General features: G+C 43.9%; 1 protein-coding gene across 1 annotated transcript in view; it reads left to right on the top strand.

The window, feature by feature from the left end:
- The first annotated feature begins 364 nt into the window (after positions 1–364).
- Positions 365–26,831, top strand: part of ANKRD29 (ankyrin repeat domain 29) — a 34,326-nt gene continuing 7,859 nt past the window's right edge. Inside the window, exons 1-7 of the mRNA XM_075494486.1 lie at positions 365–490; positions 5,712–5,822; positions 7,524–7,622; positions 9,918–10,016; positions 16,919–17,017; positions 21,339–21,437; positions 26,349–26,447. Of these exons, the coding sequence (XP_075350601.1) occupies positions 470–490; positions 5,712–5,822; positions 7,524–7,622; positions 9,918–10,016; positions 16,919–17,017; positions 21,339–21,437; positions 26,349–26,447 (627 nt within the window). The 5' untranslated portion in view covers positions 365–469. The remainder of the gene's footprint in view (positions 491–5,711; positions 5,823–7,523; positions 7,623–9,917; positions 10,017–16,918; positions 17,018–21,338; positions 21,438–26,348; positions 26,448–26,831) is intronic.

Here is a 26,831-nt window from a genome sequence, read left to right as displayed (position 1 = left end):
GCCTGGGGTGGGGGTGCCTGGGTTTCAGACCATTTCAGTGCTATTTCGGAGCGGCGGAGGCCCCATCTATAGGGCTGAACAGTATGGGGCTGAGCAGCGTGGGTTCCCCCCGTGGGGTCTGGCTTTTGGGATGATGCTGCTGGAGCGGGGGGTGCGGATGGCTGCGGGGGAGCCGTGCCCACCGATTAATAATAACAACGACTCTAATGATAATAACGATAACAACAACCCTAACGCTGCCCTCCCCGCAAAAAAAAAAAAACCCAAAACCAAAAAAACCCCCACCTTTAAAGAGGAATAACAGCCAGAAACTCATGAGCATAAAGCCATGCGGGAGGGAGGCGCCGGCCCCGCGCCGCGCCCCGCCCCGGCCCCGCGCAGCCCCGGGGCGCGGAGCTGCGCGGATCGGCGCGGAGCTGCGCGGTGCTGCGCGGAGCAGCGCGGAGCAGCGCGGAGGCGGGGCGCTGCGATGTGCAGGATGTCGTTCAAGGTGAGCCGGGCGCCGGGGAGAGGGGCGGGGGGACGCGCCTTTGGCCTCCCGCTTTGCGGTCACCGTGCCGGCAGCCCGGGAAATGATCCGTCAGATGCTTGGATTTAGGGAATTTTTTTATTATTATTATTATTTATTTTTTTTAGGAAAAACAGGGATGGTTTAGGGCGGGAGGAAAGAAAACAGAAGCGTCCTTCCCGGGTTACGGGGTGCCCCGGGAGTGCTGCGGTGGCAGCTGATGGAGCGGATGCTTCCCAGAGCTGACATCCCCGAAGGATGCATGGTTAGCGTTACATAAACTGCAAGCCTCCATGAAGCTTCACGCCGGCTTTAGGGTGGCCGGGCTCAGCACTGCGGGGTTTGGTGCAGTCGGGAGCCTCCTCTTCACTTGTCCGATCATCTCTGCTAGTGCTGGTTGTGTAATTAGTTAGGAGGCAGCGCTTATCCGTGCTCTTCGTTTCAGGCTGTGGTGGCCACTGAAGCCAGGCTGGTTTGTTCCCTTTTCTGTCTGTGATTCCTGTCACTTTTTGTACTTCTTCCATCCAAAACCATGCAAGAGCAGTCGTTTTCAAAAGATCCCCTGAAATGAGTTTTTTAATCTGAGGGCAGGATTAGTAAAATCAATCGGCAAAGAGGGAAGCAAGCAGCAATTTACTGATGCTAACGGGTAATATTGATGCTAGATGTACATCATCTCCTCGGTTATGTACTTTCTGGATGCTGTGCTTGCCCTTTTTTTATTGATCACCAGCTCTGTGCCAGCCCTTTGCCATGTTGCTTGTGTTGCGTTGCTTTATTTGGTGGTGCAGCAGGTGGTTTCCACCTGCAGTTAAAGCCCTGATGTGGCAGGGAGCAGGGTACCTTTGCTGACAGTGCAGCTCAGCCTTACACTGGGTCGTGAAATCTCTGTGGTCATCCCCTTTTTGGTCCTGCATTGGTCTCATACCTGGGGTTTTTTTCTTAGTCTCTTCTGGCCTTCCATTCTGTCTCTGTGAGTTTTTTCCCACCTTCATTTCTCACCAGCATCCACCCTAACGGATGCTAGCCCCATGTTCCTGGTGGTGCCAGCCCCTTCTTCTTGCTTTCTTCTCCTTTTCTGGCCTCCTTGGTTTTTTACCTTGTCCTTCAGGTCTTTTTTCTATTCTGTCCCTATCAGCTCCTTTTCTGTGCCCTATTTCTCACTTTCTACTCCCTCAAGTAGTCCCATTCAAGGTAGCTTGCTGCCTGCTCCCTCTCCCTCTGGAGAATTGCAGCCCCCATCTCCCTCTGCTTTCTCTCTCTTTTCTGTGTCTTTTTGCTTGGCATCTTTTCTTTCTCTCAGAAGACTGTATACTTACCTTGGATTCCTGCTGTCTCTGTTTGCCACTGTCTATTCATGTTTTCCATCTTATTATCCTACTTACACATGAGGTAGCATTTATGTTTCTTTCTCACTGTCTATACCCATGAATATCCTCTCTTCTTCTACCAGCTTTTGCCTGTCTAAACTTACATTTATATCTTGAATGACCTTTCTTTTTTATCAGGATCCTTCATGTAGGTCGTATTGCAATCTAATAAAGTCCTCTAAGTCCCACTAACATTTTCCATTGTACCATGCTTGATCCTGATTTCCAGTTCTTCTTAAAACTTTTTACTCCGTTCCTCCTTTCCATTAGGACTGGTTTGGAAACTGAGAAAGAAAAGGAATTTTCTTGTATTTTGACAGTACAAGGAACGAGCTGCTGGGCTAGTGTTCTCTTTCTCCTCTCTTTTCTTTCTCTTTGCCTATTGCCTCTTTTCTTTCATCTTCAAGATCAGTGTTTAAGAACTGCACTCTTCCTCCTCAGCTGGTACCCCACTGTGACCTGCCTCTTCTCTGCAGACAGCAAGTCAAAGGTAGGGCAGGGAGCGGGAGCTGCTGATCACAGCATTTAAATGATAGTTTTCCTCTCAATATTCCTAAGACAACACATACAGATACATCATCACATTTTATTTTTTCTGTATTCCTGCATAGAAATGGTCTTGTCAGATTTATAACATGTATTTTCCTCTAGGCCATTTTTGAATAAGTATTTTTGCTTGATGTCAGTGCAGCATGAATATAATGCCAGCTTTTCACCTTTGGGCTCTTGTAAAAGCATATAAACAATTGAAATGACTAGCACAGCCAGAGTTTGAAATAATGCTTTAGAGATCCTGATGAAGTGGAGGAAATTGTATCCTGAAAGTTTCTGATGCTGGAGCAAATGACATAATGAAACATGTCATTTTCACCAAAGCTATTAGCTAATCACTTTTTCAAACATTATTACGTTCTGTTCCCAGACTGTCAATGCTGAGGATCAACTGTTTACTTTAAGGAGGCTTTAGAAGCAGACTAGCTTTATAATAAGAATGACATGAAAATTGTATCCAGTTATTCTCTTGAAATTCAACATTACCTCTCCCTAAGAAGTATCTGACGAGACAGGATTGAGTTCATAACTGAACAACAGCAGTCAAGGCTTATGTCACATCCTGCAGTTTAAAACCCATTTATTGCTCAAAAATTATTCAATTAATCAGATTATTAATCCCAAAGTAGTGTCTTACATTTTGCCTACCAGTGACGTCAGTATTGCTGATATCACCTAAAAATGAAGAGCACAGAGGTATAAATCCTTGGTTTGAAAGCAGAAGAGAAATTGCCACATGGTACTCCTCGAGGCTGTCCTTGTAGGGTGCCCAGATCATCTGAATGATTTTGCACATTCCATTCATGTGAGCAGGTAAAATAGCTCAGATTTGTGTTTGCTTTTTTTATCTAATCACTACATGATTGATGGTCTGAGTGTGCTGCATACTCTACTTTTGTACAAGGAATCCCCAGCAACGCAGGGACACGAGGGGAAGTACAAGTACTGATAGCAGTCACTCCAAATTGGGTCAAAAGCACCACTGGGAAAAACCTGATTTCAGGTCCTTGATGCACTGGAGAATTTTTCCATTCCTTGGGTCTGATCCAAAGTATGAGGACAACTTTGCTGGAGAGCTACTGTAGGAATTACAGGGGACAAAAAGAGACAGGAATTTATGATTCATAAGGCTAAAGACTTTGGACTTCTACTGCCAGATTAGGGTAGCACTGGCAACTTAGTTCTTGTCTCTCCTCATGTGAACTGATGAAAGCAGGTAAACAATTCCTGAATATTGATTCCAGTTCCTGCCTACCTGATCGATGAAGGAAGGCACTGTTGTATGGTAGGCATAATAAAATGCAGTCACATTGCTACTGTGCCCTCATAGTGAAAACTGGGCTGGATGAAATAAATCTTTCCATGTATGGATATATTGCCATACCCCAAAGCTTTCTAAAACTTTAAGGGATAGAGTGAGACAATAAAAGGTAAGGAATTTGATTTCCCATTCTGTAAGGTGTAAATATCATTCTTTTGCAATAGCTTCCCACTGAATATCATAATAATAAAGACAATAAGACACTATTCCTAACTACCAGCTCTATAAATAAGTATCGGCCTAATAAATCAGAGCAAAAAGGGCAACCTGGGCCACTGTGTGTGTAGGTCAATTGTTTGCTTTTACATAAAATGTTAGTGGTTGTAAGGGTAAAGATAGGAAAACACTACTGCATTGCCTGCAAGGAGGGTATAAACTGCTAGCTCTACTTTGATCGACATTATCTACAGATTCACCAGGGGAAATGTATTAGCTGTAAAAAGAAGATCAGAAGTTAGCCTATTGTGCTTGCTAAATTTTTCGGACTCCTGCCCCGGTGTGTGCCGCTACAAGAAATAATCGCTATCAATTTACAGGAAGTGTCTTATAATTTATTGAATGGTTGAAACTTCTCTTGTCTCAAACAGCTGCCAATTTTCCAACCTATGAATATTAAAAATGCAACCCATAGAAAGTGCTCAGTGTGATGGATCTTTGATAGATTCACACAGGATTGGTCTTGTGTCTGCTGGTTTCTGTGAGGTTTATTACTTGCGTGTCAGTGAAGGGAGCAATTTAAACTCTGCTCTATGGGTGCATTTTAAGTATCAACCATAAAACCATTCAATCCTGATTCTCTACGGCATTACACGTGCGCATTGACATTCAGACATGGAGAAGTGTCTATTACATTTTCTGAAGCAGAATGATTGAATTTTGCATCCACTCTGCACTCTCTCTGGGTTATCTCGAAGGCAGGATTCACTGGAGAGCAAGGCCCCTGGGTATTTTTGACACTGTTTTGGTCTAAGATGACTATCAGTGAAACGATGCTTTACTGAATTGTTGGTGGTTTGGGGCCTTATTAAAAAATCAGCAGCATGAGCCCGCTCTAGGACACATACCGTTGCCATCACAGCGTAGTTTCCCATCCGCACTTCATCAGCCGCAGTGCTTACCTGTCAGGGCAGCATTTTGGCAGGTGCCTGCATGGATCAGATAAAGAGGTCAGGAGCAAAGTCTGTGCTTTTTCTGCTGTCCTCCTCCTATGCTGGGCAGTGATAATTTGCTCCTACCCAGGAAAAGTCACACGGTGGCATTGTTTCTAGGACTAAGAAAGCCTCAAAAGAGTATTATATTACTACCAATTTGTTTAACAGTGGCCTGTGTTATCTGGATTTCAGAGTTTCCCAATTTTACCTTACATACTGCCTTGCGTACCTAGTAAATGAATCCGTAAATCTATAGACAGCAAGATTTTAGCCTTTTTTGTCTAGCATCACTCAGGAGAGATCTCATGTGCCCATATTTACAGGGTGTTAATTCCAGGGAGGAGGCAGACCAAACGGTATGGGAGATGCATGAGCAATACTTCTCCTGTATTGGGACTTTATATGCAGAAAAGAAGGAGAGGGCAGAGAGCTAACCTGAAACCCAGGAGGATGTCCTGCAGCAGGACAAGTCAGCAGGATGATTCAGCCTCTCGGACTGTGCCCAGCCCCGCCACAGAGGCACACAATACAGGTACCAGTTAGCACGTTGTTTTCTGTGATGTCTCCCTGTGGATCTGGACTAGCATCGTCGTCTCTCATTACAGAGCAAGCTAAAAGACATAGGCTGCCATGGACACAGGGAAGACCTGAAACATCAGGTAGCACAGGGAGCCTGATCTCTTTAATTGCACAAAGAACAGCACACTAAGCTGAAACTTGCCTGGCTTGAATGCAGAATTTGCATGTGTGTGTTTGTCCAGTGTAGCTTCCAAAGTGTTTTATTTCTGCTTTTTTTTTTTTTTCACCAGAAAGAAACACCACTCGCCAATGCTGCGTTTTGGGCTGCGAGAAAAGGAAACCTGGCTCTCCTCCAGCTGCTGCTGAACAGTGGGCGAGTAGATGTGGACTGCAAAGACAGTGTATGCGCACAATGCACCTACACCCACAGCACTGATTTTGCATCGCTCTCCATAGCCCGCTGCGCCGAGGGCGTAGCAGGGATCTAACATGAGACATTTGAGAGTCCTATGGCACTTAGGGATGATTTAAAACCTTCTCTTGTCAGGAAGCAAGTTTGAAACTCAAGATAAAATAGCGTGATGATTTACGTCAGTGGCAAGGGGTTAGGAATTTGCCACCACTCAAAAATGTGTCTTACACAGTTATTTGTGGTGCTGACATTAAAAACACAGATCCTAGCACCTCGGGCTTCTCTTTGCAAGAAAATGTCATTGTAGTAATAGATCACGGTGAAGAGTCAACTCAACCGAGCCCAGGTAGCAATGATTCTGTCAGCTAGCAGAGCTCCTCATAATTAGTTTTTTTAAAAAATAACCCTGGATCACAGTTTCCATGTAGGCAATGTAGAAGTTTGCATTTGATGTGCAGCCTTTCCCGCCCTGTGTGGCATGCAGTGTCCCACACCCAGCGGTGCCATCAGAACTGCTGGCCTCCCAACTTCTTCCTCCCCCCACCCCAATATCTCCTGGACTTAGCACCGACATGAAGGCACAGTACCATTTCCAAGCAAAGAGGAGTCTGGATACATGACAGAAAGATTTCATGGGGATTTCCTTACTGTAATTCGCATGGGTTGAAATTAGTTTTGAGATTAGAAAGGGGTTGAAAACACAGATAATGGGTATGTCTCGCTATTCTGCCTACAATATATGGAGAGATACTTGACTGTACTAAGCTATGGCAAAGAGCAGGGGAAAACCAAGGTTGAGAAGTTCCCAGGTTTCTTTCGTTTGGCATTGGGACTGACTTACTGAGGGTCGTGCCTGTGTTGTCCTGGATTAGTGCCCCTTCCAGCCTGAAACATGAACCTGCCACAGCTTCTCTCACTTTGAATACCTTCAAAGTGCAAGAGATTTTCTAAGCCCATTGACTTTAATCTGTCTTTTCATTTTCATTTCATTTTTGCCCTTTAGGCAAGTATTTGTCCTGCAGTACTTCTGGAGCTGATGCTATGACTGTCATTCTGACATGTGGTTTCTGCATATTGTCCATACACCACATACATAACCTAAAGCTTATTTGGTTCACTGGAGCGGTGGCCTTATGGGGTACTGAGGGAACCTGAACACATAGTTCTGGTGTGGAAAGTTCTCTCATATAACGTGAAGAGTCAGGGAGTGAGTTTGCTCTTGTCGTTTGGGTAGGGAATTAGTATTCAGATCACCTGGACCTTACTCCTGACGATGACTCACAATTAAGTGACTCAGCTAAGTCACTCAGCTCCTGTGTCTAAGGTTATTCTTCTGGAAATTATGCAAATATCTTTGGGATTCTCTGATAAAAATGCTGTGTATAAACCAAAATATTCTTGTTTCTCTTTTTGCACTTATTTTGGGACAATAAGACAAAGTTACGGCATACATATTTGTTGAACGGTCAGGCCTTAGCACTGCAGGCAAGTCTGTAATGTTGTTGCTTTAACACCTGCTAATTGCTCATTTTCAAAGTATTCTTGATCGTAAGCTTCAAATGACAGCAAATTTTTCAATGATCATAAGCTTCCTACAGCTTTCCAGAAGAGGTGCTGTCTCTTCCAGACAGCCTGATTCATTGCTGGAGGTGTCTGTTGAAGGTACTGACTTGTTTTTCCTTACTCCCAGCTTGGCACAACAGCTCTGATGGTAGCATCTTACTATGGCCACATAGATTGTGTACGGGAATTGGTGTTGCAAGGAGCAGATATCAATCTGCAGAGAGAGGTAGGAGAAGTTCTGCATTCAAAAAGGGATTGAGTAAGTGACCATTGGTTTATTACAAATAATAAAAGTGTTGACTGTTGTTTTTTGCCAATTGCTTATTTGTCACTTGCTGTGCAGTGCATGTATAAATAGGGTGTGTTCTCCTGAGGACACCAAGGAGTCAGGTGTCTGGAGTTTATAATAGAAAATGAGATGCTAGGGGTACATTTAGAAATAATTCATCAAACCTTTCCAGCACATCTGGCTGGTGAGGGGCAGTTACATCTGAGATGTAACCCCCCAGGGTTACACCATTATTCATCTGCAGTTTTACTTACCGGTACAGTAATTTACAGCCCTCTGGATGGGATAAATGATAAGGACAAGTCCTTTACCTTTTGATTTGCAGAGTCTGGTCATTAAAATGGAGTGGATGCCATTGCTATCCCGGGGATTATTTTGACTCGGTATGCTTTGGAGTTTCTGCTTCTTAGTCTGAGCCAAGTCATCTCTAACCATCACACAGCTTAATCACCCATACCCTTCCCTGCATCTCTGCTTTGCATTCAAGGCATCTCTCGCACCGTGACGTGCTTGCTTGTGGAAGGGACAATGTCAGTGGCTGGTTTTGGGAAAGTGCCTTCCCTTCATAGTCCGTGCAAATGAGTGTAAGGAGTACCTGCAGCCACTCTGGTCTGTGTGCTGGCTACACAGAGGGCAGAATTGTTCTGGGACAACGGCAACTGTACTGGTCCAGAGAGAAGAGCAGTTTAAGGAGGGCATGCAGTAACACGGGATGGCGGCAGGCAGTGCAGGACAGGAGTATGCTCATCACTTTAACAATACAAGCAAATGTTTCTCACTTTCCTTGGTTACCTGGAACTAAAGCATTAATCTCATGCTGACATCTGCAAGTTACTGAGTCAGTGAATGCCGTGTTTGATGATATAAATGTCTTTGCACTTACTGGCCTAAACTTGCTCTAACTGTGACTGTCAGTGTCTTTCAGTGGGGTCCCGTTCCAAAAAAACATGTATTTAAACATGTCCCTTCCCTTAGGTAAACATTGCTTGAAAAGCAGCAACAAAAGGAGAAGTTGAGAACAGTTTTATGGAGCTGCTCTTGAGTATCACTCAGGACATACTGATTCAGCAAGCTGACAAAATGAGAAATGCTGAAATCCTCCAAAATCACTCTGTTGCAGAGAGGAAGCAAACCAGATGAAGTTTAAACCCTAAATACCAACAGCACTGTTCTGAAACTAAATCCACATACTCAAACCAGTGTTCTGGTACTCTGAAGTTGTTGTGAAGCTTGGGGAAGTGAGAGCCCCATAAGTGTGTCTGGGAGAGGGGGCTCTGAAATGGTCTCAAGGGACCATGTGCTGTTGTAAAGGCTTTTGACACTTGAGTGAATTTCATGTGTAGCTCCCTTTTCCTGCACCTTCTACATGGGATGAGAGAGCCCAAAGTCAGGAAAGCTTGTTTGTCTGTCTTTCTGTCTTTGCTTCTTTCTGTCTTTGCTTCTTTCTGTCTTTGCTTCTTTCTGTCTTTGCTTCTTTCTTTTCTCCCTTCCTTCCCGTCTTTTTTCCTTCTGTCCAGCCATTACAATCTTACATATTCATTTTTTTGGGTCCTGATTTACTCACATGTCAATGACAGTATTTTATACAAGTAGTATAAACTATGGGGTTTCAGTTCTTCAGTGAGGTTAAGGGAAAGCAGGAGTTGCAGGGCTGGTTATAGTTGCTTGAAGGCTGCTTGGCTGGATGGGGATCTACTACTGCAAGAGGCCAGGATGACTTACGCCAACAGCAGTCACATTTTGTCAGTGGAGAGTCAAGCAAGGTGGAGCTCTGCTGCACTAAATAACTGCCTCCCTGGTCTTTCCACACCCTGATCCAAATCCATCCCATGCTCCTATTTGTCTCAGGTTGTAGTGGCAGGTGGACTAGGGGTTGGTTTCAAATTGGCTGCTCCTCTGTTGTGCAAGACTCTTCTTTTCTCACTCTGGGCTTGCTTTCCCTATCTGGTGACTGGGTAGAAGTGAGTGAATCCTGAGAGGTCTATATTAGAAATGCTGTGCAGAAGCCCCTTGTGAAACTTGGATTTTACTCAAATGTATGATGCTGGACAGATTTCTCAGTGCAATGGGAAGAAAACTGACCTAAGATACCTGGTGTCCTCTGGAGTCCTCAAAATCATTGTGTCTTTCCAGCTGATACTCACCTGATTGTGCTCAATACTTTTTAATTTGAAATGTATGTACTTCAGTCAAGTGTGTTTGGGGTTTTTTTAATCCATTTTTTCCTTACAGTCAGGTGCAACTTCTCTGTTCTTTGCTGCACAGCAAGGCCACAACGATGTTGTGAAGTTTCTCTTTGAATTTGGAGCCTCCACTGAATTTAAGAATAAAGTAAGATAATGGGTCTGTTTTTGCATGCTGATACATTCTGACAATCAAGGCTGTTTTTTCCTGTTCACATGAAACATTACATGGCAGCAGGAAGATGATAAAAGGATTTTCTCACTTGAATATTTTCTGAGTAATATGAGTAATGGAACATGTTGTGAAAATATTAACTTGGGACTAGCTTTTACTACCTAGACTTAACGGCATAAGTTGATCAAAGATCAGTCCCTTGGTAGTGATATCAGTCTTTCCTCTTAAGCCATCCTCCAATACAAGAACAAAGGGTCTTTTTGTACATGTTAGATAGGATCCCATTTTAGGTGTATATGTACTTCACTTGCATAGACTGAAACTTCTTCTACATTGGGATGTCTCTGCATACCACCATAGGAGACATAAGAGTATAATGGCTTTGGTCCTCCCTAAATTCCCATTTACCCATCTGTGACAAGAAGATGAAATGCACAGGCAGGTCCTTTTTCAAAATCTTCTTCGAATAGCCAAAAGCACAGATGGCAGAGCCTGGGTCTGGGTCATCACCCCTCATGGGGTGAACAGCATTAGGAACAGCAGTTCATCACTGACAGCAGTACATCAACTCAGTTTCTTGGCCTAAGGCAGTACTAGCACCCCTGCTTTCAGCAAACAGAACCAAAAGCACCAGATTTTCATTAAACATTCTTGCCCTTGACATGCTGGCCACATTTTGGAGCATTCCCATAATCTGGGGAGGACACTTGCCGGTCACTTACCCTGGGATCCATAGTGATGTGTTTGAAGAAGAAGGAATAGTTCTTTACCCCACAGTAACCAATTTTTCAAGATGTTATAGTCTGTGATTTGAATGACTCCCTCCACTCATACCTGCCTTCCAGAGACCCTGGAAATATAGGCTTTAAATACTAAGGGAATTGATGGAACATCAGAGACTCAGCTCCTTATGCTCCAGGGACTAAAAATCATGAGGTTTTGTGGCCAGAGTCCACACACGCCCATACAGTAGGATTCCGGTACCCCAGGGATCTATGCTTGTGGTAAGCAACTCTCTGACCACAGCAGCAATCCGTAAATTTAAAAACATGAATGAAATTGTGGCTGTTTAACACAACATGGAGTGCAGCTGTGGAACTTGACAATGTAGGAGGTTGCAATGTTAAATACAACAGCTGGATTTTAAAGTGCTGGATAATCTCACGTGGGACAGGGTTACTGGGAGAAGCTGCACATTAAAATAAGGATTGCTTCTCAGTCTTTTATTTCAAGGGTTAGCAAGATTCAGAAGGATCATCTTCTCTTGCATTCAGCTGTATAAAGTTGGGCGAGTGAACTTACACTGTTCTTTGAGTCAACTGGCCTATAAAAAGGCCACAAAGCCATGCTGAAGGAGCAAAGGTGTCCCAGGCATAGGAAGAGCCTGGACTACTCACTGCAGCTCAGCGTGCAATTGGGCAGTGTTTTTGCAGAGGGAGGGACAGCAGTGAATGCAGGAAACTTGTAAAGGAGGGAAGACAGAGGCTGAGTACCTTATTCTGTCTAGAGGCACAGTTACATCTTCACCAAACCTTTGCACAGCCTGTGAACTAGGAGTTTGTGAAGAGGCCAAGACTTGGCCCAGAAAGTGAACAGCAGGCTTGAAATTGCCTGATTGTCATTGCTATGACAATATATGACCTTTTATGAAGCACGCAAAATATATTGATGTGAGCAATTAGGGCAGATAAAAGAGGGTAAAGATCTAAATAATAAGAAAATATTCCTGCATTCAGCTGCTCCTAATGGCTTCCATCTTTGGACAAATGCAGGTTTGGGCTCTACTGTTGCTCACCTTGAAACTTTGCTCCCAGCCCCCATATTCCTGCCTGCCTCCTCTTCTGAATTCAGACCTGACTTGACCCATGTGCCAGTCCTAAGTATCTTTTAAGCTGCAGGTTGGTCTTCCTCTCCAGGCCATGGTTTTCTGCCACTTCCAGTCTAGCTGGTCATAAGACAACACCAGCTCCCACAGCACGTAACATGACAAACTGGCGCATGATGTGCATATGAGGCTATTTCCCAGCAGCATCAAACGTGCCTGGCCAAGCACTCTGTCCTTCTCATCACCTCTTCAAGAGGTGTATCAGTCACTTCAGCACTTACGGTATGACACAAGCTATAGTACTTGAAAAGGCTCTTAAAAGCTGAACAAAGGATAGGTGAGTTAGAATTAATCTGTGCAAGATTAAAGTGACACTGGTTTAAAAAGTTGAGGTTAGCTATCATGTCCATGCCTTCTTTGCTGAAAGGATCTGCTCTCTCTGAACAGTAGTATGAGGGCTTTGCTAGTGGAAATTGCCATGTTCATTCTTTCACTCATTCCTTGCTTGGGGACTGCAGTTCTTCTTCCGAAATGAGGATCTAGACACAGGAATCCAAATGCTTACAGCTTCCAGACTGGGCTTTGGCAGCCCACTGAATGTTTAGACTGAGGCTGGGTGGGAAACTAACTTTTACTTTGTGCAGCAGCGTGTACCTGAGCAGGAGGCACCACTGAGAACGTACTGCATTGACAGTATGCATCTTCCATTGGCCTGCTAGTGTGTTTTTGTATCAGTTCAATTTTCTGATTTAATAATGTGGGGTTTGTAGCTTGGAATTATTCCATCAAACCATCATTCTGTTAACAGGCGACTAAGATAACAAGCTCCTCCATGCCCCCCAAACCCCAGAAACAATATAGTTGACAAAATATGCCTTTTCAGGTCAGAGATAAGGCATTTTCTGATTAAGGCACTCAGCTGGGAGCAGCACTGGAAAAGATATGGCTGATCTTGGCTGGTTTTAAAGGGCACTGCAAATGTAATCAATTTGCAGAGAACTTTCTATTATAAATGAAGATGTGGAATTGAAATCAGAAAACAAATTGAATGCAACCTAGAAACAGAGACTTTAAAGCAAGGAAATACAAAGACCAACGTCTTTCTCATGTACCTCTCTGTAAATTGTAATTACTGCATTTGTTACTCATATACAAGAGTGGTGGAGAACTATCTTAATATAGGCATTCAATTCTTGTTACCCCTTGTATCATTAGAGTTGATATTCACTACAGAAGGCAAAGCAAACGTGTTCTAAAATAGTGTAATAAAGTAATTAGCAATAATTGCTGGTGTTGTAAAGAGAATAAATAGTACTATTGAAAGTTATTACATATATATTATAAAATACATATTATTCAATAATGTTATTCTGCATCGTCCCAGTCTGACATCCCTAGAAGTATGCATCATAAAATGAAACGTGTCCTCTTTTCTTACTCTGAGACATGTTATGAGCATGTGGGTTCTTAAAAGGGTTTGCACGGTAGCATATTTTCTGAGCAATGCTGCAGGTTGAACGGTATGTCAGAGGCTATTTTTCAGCAGGTAGTGATTGCAGAAGATCAGTTCCCCTCCCTTGTAGCATATTTCAGAGGTGATAAAGCACCATATAATTCAAAGCTGCTTTCAGGCAATGATGACAGAGGTGAAGGAAGAGGTAGGCAAATAGAGAGGTCTACACCAGATAGCGTGGTCTTATCAGGTGCTGCAGTTCCAAGTGCTTACACAGGAGATTGGCAGCTGCTGTGTGTGCCGCCGGTAGGGAGGACAGACTGTGTGGGGATAAGAAAAAAAGTTTCAGAGGAAGAATTGCAGAGGTAGCTGAGAGAACTAGCTCCTCTCTGTGTTCTTGGTGTGCTGGAAGGGTTTGCAGTGAAGGATTAATAGAAGCTTCATTGTGCCAGGAAAACAGGATATGAGCAAGAAATAAACCCAAGACCATGTGCCTTCTCTGTACCACTGGCCTCCTGCCCACCGGGGAAGGGCGATTGCCCTCGAAGTGCCTCTGTGGTTGCTCACGTGTCCCTGCTCCCACTTGCTGCCCTGCTCAGAGTTTCCAAGAGGCTTGCCAGTACCAAAGATGCTGCGTCAGCTTTTTACTCATCTCAGCTGAAGCCACAAAGGAAAGAACAGAGGGAATCACGTGGCTGAAAGGGATTTTAAAACTCTGTCATTTACTTCTTCCCCCCCCCCCCCCCCCCCCGTAACTCATCTGCCTTCCCAATAGCCTGTAAAACATTGGGGTCTCCAGCTAGAACTTGCTGGAAGAAAGGCTCTTGTGCTGGCAAAAAGGGAAGAAAGTGTAAGAGAAAGCAAGATGGAAGCTCAATAGGGGTGGGAGGGGGCTGAGTTTTTCTCCTCCTAAGAAACCATGGACCTTCACACTGTTTGACAATTCCTCGATTTAACTGAGTGCTGTCTTACCACATGGTCTTTTCAGTGAAAAAGATTTCTGGACCCAGCTTCCCTTTTCTTACAGCAAGACCTGTCTCTTTATCAGAGCATTCAAATGAATCTCAGTCTCCTCTTTTGAATGTATTCAGCTTCATAGGAGGCACAGCAGAGCAGGTCTTAGAGCCCAGTTGTCTTCCTGATCAAGGACCAAACTTTTGAGCCAAGGAGTTTGTTACCCAATTCTCTCAGTAAATATTTGATTCAGGGTGGGCAGCTAGAACTGGGGACTACCCAATGCTTTTTTCTGATGCCTGGACTCTGATCAGAGTGATCTAGGAAACTTGGTCACTCTAGTCTGAAAGATCTAAATGGTATCTTTTGGAAATGTGTTATTCTTTCAAAAAATGTATCTGTCTAAAACTGTTCACTGGATTCAACCAGACACTTTGTCAGAATCCCCATTTTGAGACACTGAGACATACCCTGCGAGAAGTGTCTCCCTTCGTAAACCTCAAGCTGTGACAGCTCCCAAGGTAGGATCACACAGTCAGACTCCACGTGCTGGGCTTCAGCTCTGTTGTGCTAACTGTGGTTAGCTTTGCAGGCCTGCCTTTTACTTGGGACCTCTCATTTGGTTCCCTCCAGAAATTATGTTAATAACCAAACAATCTTCTTAACATAACAGGAGTTTGTTGAGAACACAAGAATTTTAGAAAACAAAAACCAGACCATAAAGCAATAAACAAACTATACCCATATGCAGCTAACTGAGCATGTCCATCTACCCTCCACACAGGGAACCTCAGTATTTTTAAGCTTCCTAAAACTCGTCCTTCCCTGCCTCTCCACAGAGGACCTCCAATCTGGATAGCACAGTTTCTCTTCTTAACTCACTAACCTTTCTCTCTCCATTTCGTTCAGGGAAAGAGTCTTTAAAAATGTCTCTGTTTTTTGTTTGTAGCCCTTTGATCTGGTAACTCACTACTCGAGCAAAGTGGCTTTCACCTGGCTGGAGACAGGAAATAGTTTTCATGAAGCTATTAGCTTTTGCCATTGTCTTTTAAGTGTGTATAAGGTGTTTTTTAATCCAGGAACCATTGTGATTGCTTTTGTGTTTTGTTCCAGCAGTTCCTATTAAATTAGGGTAGTTTAATTTGACAGGAAGGTCTAATGACTCATTGTAGCTATAGAGTAACATAACTCCACTGACCTGATTACACACTCTATTTACTCACATAATCCAGAATTAATATGCAATTCTTCGATTGTCACATAACAGCTTCACATCTGTGACTTTGCTGACACTCAAGCCTTGTTTGCTTTTCAATGTCGTAGGGAGGAAGGGTGAATATGAGGTTTTGAGAGTAGCTATAGACAGTGCCTGTGGGTTAGTTCAGTCATGTCAGAGCTTGAGCTTTCATGAGGTTATTATAGGCATGAAATAGCACCACAGATTAATAAATTTGATTGGCACTTCCCATTATAAAAGATCCATTTGGCATTCAAGCTGTAACTTCTCTTGTGGATATCTGTCTGTGTGGAAAATTTCAGACAAAACTTTGGAGCTGTTTCAGAGAACAAGGCTAAGGGAAAACACAATCTTTTGCCCACATTAATAACAGCTCTAGAAACCATTTATCTGAAATACTTTAGATAGCTTATCTTGTGGAGGAGGGGCTTGAGACTGGGAGAAGGCAGGGAAGGAGAGAGAAGACCTCTGGTGTGGATGACTTGGGGTGTGCATCATCCTTGCACAATGGCATGGTGCTATCCCAGGCAGAAGATAAGAACTTCCTCTCCATATCAGTGTCAGAAATAATGGTAATTTTTGAGTGGGGCACAGTGCACTTAAGATGGCAAGACCCACATTTGCTATCGCAGTTGTTTTAGCTGGCTTGGAGTCAATTGCCAGTGCCACTGAGGTGTTTCCCGTCTCAGACGGCTCCCAGGGGAGCGTCTCTACAAGCAGGATTTGATGCATGTGCCTAGGTCTCCCTTTAGTGGTGGTGTGCAGCAACTATAACTGCCTGGGACTGATCCTACCTGCACAGATCACTTCTTCAGCAGAAGTAATGGGGCTTTCACTGATGGTCATGGTTTTGGTCTGATTCACACTTCCACAGTTAGCTAGCATGCTTTAAAATGCATCCTACCTACTCTTCTTCAAGCCAGCAATCAACAGGTGAGAGGCAGGACATGACAGGGCATGAGGTTCTGGCCAAAGAAGAGTAGATGATCAGCAGGCTTTGGAGCAGGGGAAAGGTGTGCTGTCCTTCAATAGGTGGAAAAGCTTGGCAGGGGTGGGGGATTTGGCTGTAAAGGGAAGAGACATGGAGGAGCTTAGAGTTGTGAAGGAAACAAAGCTTCTAGTGGGAAGGCAGAAGACGCGGAACAAAAAGCAGAATTTTCTTCGTTCCTTTTCCTCACTAAAAAAACTTCAGGAGGAAAATGTTTATAGTGACAGAGCCAAGTTTAAAGATTTATGCAGCAAGACTTGGTACTAAAATTATGAAAGATTCAGTAGCTAGTCACTACAGAACTGCTGTGAGCCAAATTCTGAAAAGCCTTAAAATTTGCTTTTTTTTTTTTAATGGGGATGTTCAGTCCAGCACCTGCCCTGTCACCTGACTGTACCCATTCTTTGCTTTTTCACAGGATGGAGGTACTGCTCTTCTAGCTGCTTGTCAGTACGGGCATGCAAAAGTAGTGGAAACTCTGTTGAAGCACGGTGCCAACATTCACGATCAACTTTATGTGAGTTATTTGACACAGATAATATTGACAACACTGGTGGTGGAACAAATGTGCTGTTGGTTGGACAACAGCGGATACTCTGGCTCCAGCACAGAGAAGCATTTGCCAAACGTTGCGGTTTTATAGTACGCTACTCTTCTAAGATGTGAATTTTGTTAACTGTCTGTTTTTCATGATCCTGGGAGGAGTAGCACAAAATCAGAAAATATGTTTTGGCTGCCTTTCGGTTCATTATCTGTATGAAGGTTATGTACCAAATCTGGATCAGATTTGTGCTATCCATTAGCTTTGAACAAAAGACCATGTCATGTTCTACCATGATTTGCATTGCAGACAGAAGAGTGAATAGCTATAAAGCCCCTGAGGTACTAGAGAATCAGTTTATCGGTTTTCTGCCGAAACAGTAGTAAAAGATATTTAAATAGTAGTAAAAGATATTAAAGATATTTAAAATATGTTTTTAAAATACTAGTTAAAATGATGTTATTTGGTATTTGTGCATCTCTAGCTTGTCAGTGTTTTGGGCAAAGAATGGTTAAAATGGCTGAACTGATGTTGTTTAGTTGACTTTTCAGAAAGCTGGATCGAGCCAATGAAGCACTGGATTTAATTTATTCCAACAGAGACACAAATAAGTTGAGCTTTTCAGCATTCAACAGAAATGAGCGGCAGATTTTCCCCTCCACTTCCCACCACCCTTTCCTACCCCAGGGTACTCAAGACTGACAAAGAGGAAGTTGTTCCCCAGGGATATACAAGTTTTTTTCAGCCATTTCCATGGGCTTTGGATCTGCAGGATGCTGTTGCACCCTCAGCTCCCACAAGCGTGCACAGGAGCCAAGGGCTGGTGACTGCAGAAGCCACCAGCGCGCTGGGGGCTGTGCACTGGTCCCACAGGGGATCCCCACCTCTCTGCTGCCCTCACCCTGGGTTTATGAAGAAGGGTGTTCCACCCTTGCTGCTGTGCAAATAGCAATTGCCTTTCTAATCTGAGGGCAGTGATTCATACCTCTGCACGGTAATCCCAGGGATTACCACTCAGTTTAAAAATAGCCATGCTGCCACACCTGCAGACACTTACCTAGAAGCGAAGGCAGTAAAATAACTTCCTTGTTGTCTCTCCTGGAAATGAGCAATGTTTGCAATTGGATTTAGAGATGTATTTTTATTGCTCATAGCCATTGGGCAAAACCAGTCAGAAACAGCTGCTTAATACAATAAGAACACAATCTCTTGAAAACGAGCATTAGCCTGGCTCCTTTTGTGGGATGTTGCCAAGCTGCTTTTGCAAAGAGGTATCTGGCTGGCAGTTTCACTGGCAGGTGGCCAAATGAGCAGGATTTCGAGCATGCATTTGGGTAGTCCTCCCAAAACCATCAAGATAGATGCTTTAACCTTAAATTGACTCACGTGAGGGGTAGAGGAGAAGACAAGAGAATACCCTACCTAAACAGTATTTCTTGCAGAAATATTTTATAGCCTCAAAACAGCTTTCTCATTACAGCATCAATTCAAATCAAGTACAAAAACCTAACAATTAATTTTTAAAATGGCTGGATGATAGGGAACCCAAGGTGCTCTATCTCGATTGATGCTATAATAAAGAGCTCTTTTACTATTACACAACCTTGTTTACTTTCTAAATGGAAGTGTTCTTACTACCCCTGTCTCTGGAAAGGTACCCTGCAAAGGACCTGATCCCATCACCCTATTTCATGTACTCACATAGCAACCAGAGAAAACAGCCCCTCAGAGGGCCTAGGGGTATGCATTTGTAGTGCCAGCAGACACCTCTCTTGTTTACCAGGACATTTGTCTTGAAATCAAGGTCAAACATTCTCAATTCAGTCCCTGGGGCACTATATTCAGCTCATGTTTCACTAAGTCTGTGCTGAGTTTTGCAGAAAGAGGAGTAGCTAAGCAGTATCTCTCGGCAGACAACAGCATTCGACCCCAACATAGTGGTATGCCAACAAGGTCAACAACAGGCTTTCACTAAAATGCCCTGCATTTTCTAATAAGCATATGCATAAATTGGTTGGAAGATGTGTACTTGTACATCTGAGAGGCGGTGAAGGGGTTCATTCATGTCTCTATTTAAATGAAAAGAGTCTCACCTCCTGGGAAAACTTGCCCTAGCATGCTCTGTGCTGAGCATGGTGGATATAGGATGGGTAAACACCTGTCCCAGCCTCAGTGCAGGTTTCCACTTCCAGTTGGTTGGATGGATCCTAATGCTATTTGAAATTTTTTTTATGAAAAAAATTTAATGAAATATGACTTTTAAATTTTTTCCTAAGGAAAAAGCTTCTGTGAAGCCAAATGCCAAGAACATCTGCACATGAAAGACAAGGAAAAAAAATCCCGTATTTGTTCATTTCTTTCACATGCTTTTTGCAGGAAAATGCTGCTTTCACAGAATCACAGAATCGTATAGGTTGGAAAAGACCTTTAAGATCATCAAGTCCAACCGTAAACCTAACACTACCAAGGCCACCACTAAACCATGTCCCTAAGCACCTCATCCCAACATCTTTTAAATACCTCCAGGGATGGCGACTCCACCACTTCCCTGGACAGCCTGGTCCAATGCTTGACAACCCTTTCAGTGAAGAAAAATTTCCTAATATCCAGTCTAAACCTCCCCTGGTGCAACTTGAGGCCATTTCCTCTCATCCTATCATTTGTTACTTGGGAGAAGAGACCAACCCCCACCTTGCTACACCCTCCTTTCAGGTAGCTGTAGAGAGCAATAAGGTCTCCCCTCAGCCTCCTTTTCTCCAGGCTAAACAGCCCCAGCTCCCTCAGCCGCTCCCCATAAGCCTTGTGCTCCAGACCCTTCACCAGCTTCGTTGCCCTTCTCTGGACACGCCCCAGCACCTCAATGTCCCTCTTGTAGTGAGGGGCCCAAAACTGAACACAGCATTCGAGGTGCGGCCTCACCAGTGCCGAGTACAGGGGCACGATCACTTCCCTAGTCCTGCTGGCCACGCTATTTCTGATACAAGCCAGGATGCCATTTGCTTTCTTGGCCACCTGGGCACACTGCTGGCTCATATTCAGCTGGCTGTCAACCAACACCCCCAGGTCCTTTTCCACCAGGCAGCTTTCCAGCCACTCTTCCCCAAGCCTGTAGCGTTGCCATGGGGTTGCTGTGGCCCAAGTGCAGGACCTTGCACTTGGCCTTGTTGAACCTCATGCAATTGGCCTCAGCCCATCGATCCAGCCTGTCCAGGTCCCTCTGTAGAGCCTTCCTACCCTCAAGCAGATCAACACTCTCACAAAACTTGGTGTCATCTGCAAACTTACTGAGGGTGCACTCGATCCCCTTGTCCAGATCATTGATAAAGATATTAAACAGAACTGGTCCCAACACAGAGCCCTGGGAGACACTGCTTGTGACCGGCCACCAACTGGATTTAACTCCATTCACCACCACTCTTTGGGCCCGGCCATCCAGCCAGTTCTTTACCCAGTGAAGAGTACGCCCGTCCAAGCCATGAGCAGCCAGTTTCTCCAGGAGAATGCTGTGGGAAACCGTGTCAAAGGCTTTACTGAAGTCTAGATAGACAACATCCACAGCCTTCTCCTCATCCACTAGGCAGGTCACCTTGTCATAGAAGGAGATCAGGTTAGTCAAGCAGGACCTGCCTTTCATAAACCCATGCTGACTGGGCCTGATCACCTGGTTATCCTAAAAAAATTTTTAAACTGGTTTCTGATAGGGCTATGAGACACCCTGTCTTGCATGTGCTATTTTTAAATTATTATATTCCAGGTGAAGTCTCTTCTACAAGATGTGCCAGAGCAGTAGCATGGTGGTTGCTGGAGTGGCACAGCAGTATGGCACAGTACTTTACTCCTTCAGCCTAAAGGGCAGACTTCAATGCTGGAGCCTCCAGTTCTGCAAAGTACTTGAACATGTTTTCACCATGTGTGTCTATGTAGCAGAACACTTCTGCATGAACATATAAAAGCCAGATGTACTGAAATAAATATATTTTGCTATATAGGAATGGATTTCTTGTTACATAGATCAATGCTTCGATGAACTAGACTCTTAGTATTCCAGACCCGGGATTTAATGCTCGGTTTGGTACCTGATGAGAGCCAGTATTGTGCATGCTGAATGAAAATGTTAGCATAGTTTGTTATGAACTAGACTTCGGATTTTGGTAATTATTTCTTGAGCTTGTTTATATATGTGCTGTTACACTGCATAATGGCTTAAGAAGGAGAACTTGATTCAGTTTGATTTGGTTTTGTATGGAAAAAACAGCATCATTTCAACACAGTGTAAGCTGGATGTATTCGTTCTTAGGATGGAGCTTCTGCAATTTTCCTGGCAGCACAAGGAGGCTATCTGGATGTCATCCGATTGCTGCTTTCTTCAGGAGCAAAAGTTAACCAGCCACGGCAGGTAAGCTTAACACTTCAGAGAAGAGCTGGGGTCTAATTACTAAATTTTACAGTTATGAAAAATTAACACCGGATTAGAGAGATTTCCTAGGTGTTAAACTGAGGGATACGTAAGCATACATGATGTAGAGAGACATATATAAAAGCTCTCTTGGTTTCCAAAAAAGGGTTTCTTAACTACTTAGATGTTTCTTGACTTTAAAATCAGTGCTTAAACAGCACATTTAGATGCTGCTTTGAATAGCCAGATGTGGGAGTTGCACAGCTAGCTGTACTCCCAGCACCTAAAAATGTCTGGTTAGAGACAGGGCTTCCCAGGAATCTTTGCCTGCTTTGAGAGAGCCTCCCCTGTGGTCTGCTGAAACCCTGCAGGCAATGTAGCTGTCCTGGGTCTTCACTGCACATTTTAAATTGATGGGATAAGGTCTTGTCCTTGCAATCAGTCATGTATGGCTGCCAGGTGGCTGTGATCACTGACTGCAGCAAGTAAAAAATCAGCAGGCAGGAGCAAATGAACGTGAAAACTCTAATAAAGAGTGGACAACGTGGCATGTGACAAGCTTTGCCAGGTATTTTCAGTATTTCCTTTCATCTACACCAAAAAGCTGGACAAATCATAGCCTGGCAGCAGAGGCTGATCTATATGACTTCTGCTGCATCTGTAGGTCTGCATAGCCTCCCTGCTACTCCTGTAGCGTAAGGAAACTGGATTAGCATTTTATGTGCCCAAACTAAAGTCATTTTCCTGCTGCCTCCTCCCCCACCTCTCCAGCACCAGAGCTATGCTGGCAGCTACTCCCTGGACCGATGCTTTAGTTGCTCCTAGGCTACCTCCACACTGTCTGCCAAGATCAAAATCAAGAAATATTGTTAAAAGGTCTTAACTAATGCAGTCTAAAAGATCAATGTAGAAGGATAGACCAAGGTATGCATTAATGCCTTTTGAGTCGGTCAAAATAAAGTTGGGGAGCCTTAGATTTATCTCCACCATGTTGCCATAAAAACTGCATTCTGCTAACCATAATTACAATGCTCCAGCTAATTCTTTCTGACAATATTTTTTTTAGCTCTCTAATCCAATTTCTACAACACAATGTTTCATGAGGCATTTTTAAATCTTAGCTGAGGCAAAGACTTGACTCTGTGTGAATGTTCCTCCTGGCTCTGTTTCATATCCTTCAATATGGGCTTACTTTGCTTCAGGGTACCTCCGATCCCTGCTAAGATTATGCCTGGATAAGTCCATGGCATTTGTATTTGGGCCCACTGTAACCTGAAACATTTCCTTAACAAATGGAACATTTTTACTGTTTAATTAGTAAAGTAATGGTTGGATGGACTTCAGTCTCTTTCTTACTAACAAACAAATTTGTACTTTGTTCGAAGGCAGCATGTTGGTCATGAGGAATGTAGTTCTAGATGGGGCAGTTTCAATGCCAGATGACTCCCACTGTCAGTCACAAACTACACTGCTCTCGCTGCTGTAGGAAACTTTTTCTAAGCAATGTAACATCAAATACAGGGCTGGCCACAGCTGCAGAGCGCCAGGTGTGAGTTCATGCTTCCCTTTCCTCATGGTGTCCACGTTTTCCTCTCTACCTTGTGAATTTGGGGGCTTAATTCATCTGCCCGAGCATGTGCATCTGCCCTGTATGTCTGCTGCTGCTGCTGCTGCTGCTGCAGTGGGTACCAGTTCCCCTTCGGTCTCGTGCCCCATCTCCCAGTCCCACAGAGTGGTCCTGACACCATAGAGCATCTCAGATGGCACTGACTCTCCATGTGCAGGCCCTTCAGCTCAGCTCTCACAAGACTGAATAGCAAAGCTTCCTGGCGAGTTTCTTCCCTGGCAATATCATTTCTCTTGGTTTTTAGCTGCCTTCTGTTCTTTCTGACATTGCGGAGCCGAGCAGGAATTCTTTTGTCATCTTTTTGTCTAGACAGAACTGGAGGCAGTGTCTGAAGCCTGGTGCAGGAGGTGTTTCTTTGCTTCTCCAACTCAAAAACAAAGCAAGAAGATTATTTGCCAATGAATTTTACACTCTGTTTTGGCAGCCTGTGTCCCAGCAGGCTTTACTCTGACTGGCTAAGCAGATTCAAAATACTCTGAAAATTAATGTTTTTTTCTTAACACATCATATGCAATTACACATATACGTAAGCCAGTAAACCTATATGGAGCGTAGACTTCAGACAAACAAGCAATTTGTTATTAGCAAGAATTCAGCTGGTGCAGTGGTGCGAGTGGACTGATGGGCAGAAGAGTGGAGGAGATGAGACGGAGTAGCCTGAGAACAGGAGCCCTCTGTCCCTGGAAGTCCCTACTGGGGATTCGAGGGGTATTTCACCTCCCACCCTAATCTGGCCCTTGCTTAAACTCCAAGCCACAAGCAAACGCTGAGATTCAAAGCTGCAAAGCAAAGTCAGTAGTTAATGGGTAAGAGAAACAGCATCAGAAATTTCAGTCAGAGTATGTTTGGAACTGCTGGCTGCTGGATAGAACGAGACGTAGTCCATATATATTAGCTTGTAATCAAATACAGAAATAAGCATAGCTTAAAAACATATGGGGTATTTAACAGTGTTCTAGGAATGTAATGGTCTGCAGTTTGCTGTGTGGGCAGAGGGACAAGGACAGGAAAGTAGTTTTTGAACTGCGTCTTTCCCTGTTCTTTCTGCCTGACTCATCCCAAGCCCTAACATCTGTTTACACAGGAATTCTCATGTGGCCTCTTAGTACAACGTAGTATGTCTTTTGCACCATACACCAACATGAAAATGGACAGAAATCTCATCTACTCCATATAAATCTTATACATGTTTGCATAAACCTGCCTGTTAGATGCTGTTTGCTTCAGAGAGAGAAGCTGACAATAGTCAATGGGAGCCCACCATCGACTTCATCATCTTTCTTCTCTTCGGGCTAAGTTCTCCAAAACAGTCACTCTTTCCCACAATGTAATTTTGCCTCTAGCCTATAACTGAGGATGATATCTAACAGCAATACTATTAAGGACGGTTAACGACAACAGTGATGTTGCCCAACACTTGTATTTCCTTCTGCTCCTTTTAATTTATACCTGAAAATAAGAGTTGTTCTTACAAACTTCACTGTGGGTAAAAGAAAGCTGCTATGTTCCCTGTGCTGTGCTTGTGCATGCATTTCTTGTGTAAATAGAAGCATGGATTTGCACAGCATTGGATCTTCATGCAGATTAAATTATGTAGGCTGCTTTCAGATATTTTCCAAGTTTTATAGGCTTTTTCAGCATCCCTGTTGCTATTTTCTAGAGCCCTCTGGTGGGAGGAGATTAGAAAAAATATGAGGTGACAGCTTACTGGTAGGGAAAACACTATAAATTGGAGAGGGACAGTTTTTGCCATTGTGCTAACATCACATATGCCATGTACAAGACAGCCTTTGTTATTTTCGAATCACAAAAAACATTCATTATATTAACAGGATATATACTAGAATGACGTCAGTCACTAATTTCAATGAGTTAATTTATAGAGAAATGATACAAGAGTGGGCAAAGATCCTGTTCCTCACCATTTGAGAAGACTGTAGATCTCAGGATGTGCATTTGTTCTTTCTCAGAATCAGAAAAAGGGAAGCCCAGAATATTATATCAAAGGAAGAAATAACTTTTCTGTTTCTTCCAGAGGATTAAGTCACTAGCCCATAGAAAGCAGAGAACTGGTTCAACAGTGTTTTTTTGGATTCCACAAGCAAGTCATATGAATCTTCAGCTGGCACTGAGGAGAGAGATTGCTTCTTTGATCAAGGTGGAAATATCTTATTTAAAGCAAAAAGTTGCTTTCTTCTGAATCTTCTCATTAAGGCTCTTTTGGAAGCCTCAGTATATTTTGTCTTCCTTTTTCCTGCCAAGTCTTCAGGCTGCTGAGGGTGGGGAGGGGAACTGGCAAGCGCTGAAGGCAGAAGCAGGCACCCTACTACGTGAGGCCTCACTTCTATGTTAAAGTCCATACAGACAAAGCCTTTTGTTAAAGGCCCAGGAGAAGCAATCTGGCACCACATAACCGCTGGAGTCCTCCTGTAGTCTGGAGAATCGGGCCATTTAGAAGCAAAAGGAGGAAAAGACACAAAATTAAATTCTAATTGTGGCGAGAAATACTTCTAGTGCTTCAGCTCACCTTTGCCCTTGGGATGGAAATCCATCACAAAGTTTAGCTTATTCTGAATGTGCATTTTATTTTCTGAGGTTTTCTGCTCAAATAATGATTGCACAGGACAATTTTCCCAAACCAGATTGTTTCACGCTGGATTCCTTGATCATCGCCTTGTTTTCTAGCAGAGTGCTTGAAGATAAAATTCTCTTGAAGAGAAATACATCACTGTAAGGCAAGACGTTTTTACCAGATTCCCTGAGGGTGGACAATGTCACAACATTAAAAGCTGGTGATCACCTTACATTGCTCCTTAGCTTCTATAAACAGCTTCCACTCCATACGTACAGAGACGCAGCTGCAGAATCTGCCCCTGCATGCTGAGATCTACCCGTATCTTCCGTCATGTCTAGCCACCTAGAGTTCAAAGCACACAGGATGCCTTTGGCCTTTACGTTTCAAACTTCCCTATGTATTTTAGGCACGACTGGTAAGCCAAAGAGGGCTTTAACTGTTTGCACAGCAATGCACATTTCAGGCCAGCTATGCAAGAGAAAGCAGCTAAGGGTGGCTCTACTCCACAACTGGAGCGGTTCAGACTTGATACACCGAGCTCCCATGTGCTTTTGGAAGCGGCTCTGCATATGTCTATCTGTGATGCAGGATTTAATTGAGAAATTGAAGTACGTTCATTCCAGTAAGGAGACTTGGGCAGTAAAATACCAGGGAGCACAGGATCTCAGAGTGAATCCAGGACACTTTAGCAGTCTTATTTTGTTTGCAGGATGGGACGGCTCCCTTGTGGATTGCATCGCAGATGGGTCACAGTGAAGTGGTGCGAGTCATGCTGCTCCGGGGAGCCGAGCGAGACGCCGCGCGGGACGTGAGTAGCAATTCTTCCTGCGCTCTGTCTGCAGCTTCGTGCCTCCTAGCTTTTTTTGAGGTTGCAAGTCTGCCTGAATGGAAGCCCAGTGGCCCCAGAGCCCGTCTTGTTTGCCAGGCTGTCAAGTCCCACCATGGGCTCCCTTTTTCCTGTTGTGTCTGGGACAGCTTCCTAGAGGGACCTCCTGGAATAAGGGAATGGAAATGTCCATATAAATGAGAGACAAAGATGATATATGGTGTCACAGGTTCGTTTTACCCTGAAGTTTTCACCTGCCAGAGGAACAATCCTCCAGATGCCCTAAAACCAGCAGCATATGCTGTGGACGTGCCTCCTCAAAGACGATGAGCAGAGGAGACCCTCCTCTCAGAGGTGTGGGGGAGA

The sequence above is a fragment of the Mycteria americana genome, chromosome 2 (assembly GCF_035582795.1).
Source record: "Mycteria americana isolate JAX WOST 10 ecotype Jacksonville Zoo and Gardens chromosome 2, USCA_MyAme_1.0, whole genome shotgun sequence".
Taxonomy (NCBI): Eukaryota; Metazoa; Chordata; class Aves; order Ciconiiformes; family Ciconiidae; genus Mycteria; species Mycteria americana.
Note: the sequence above shows the minus strand (reverse complement) of the source record. Positions and strands in the feature narration are given on the sequence as shown.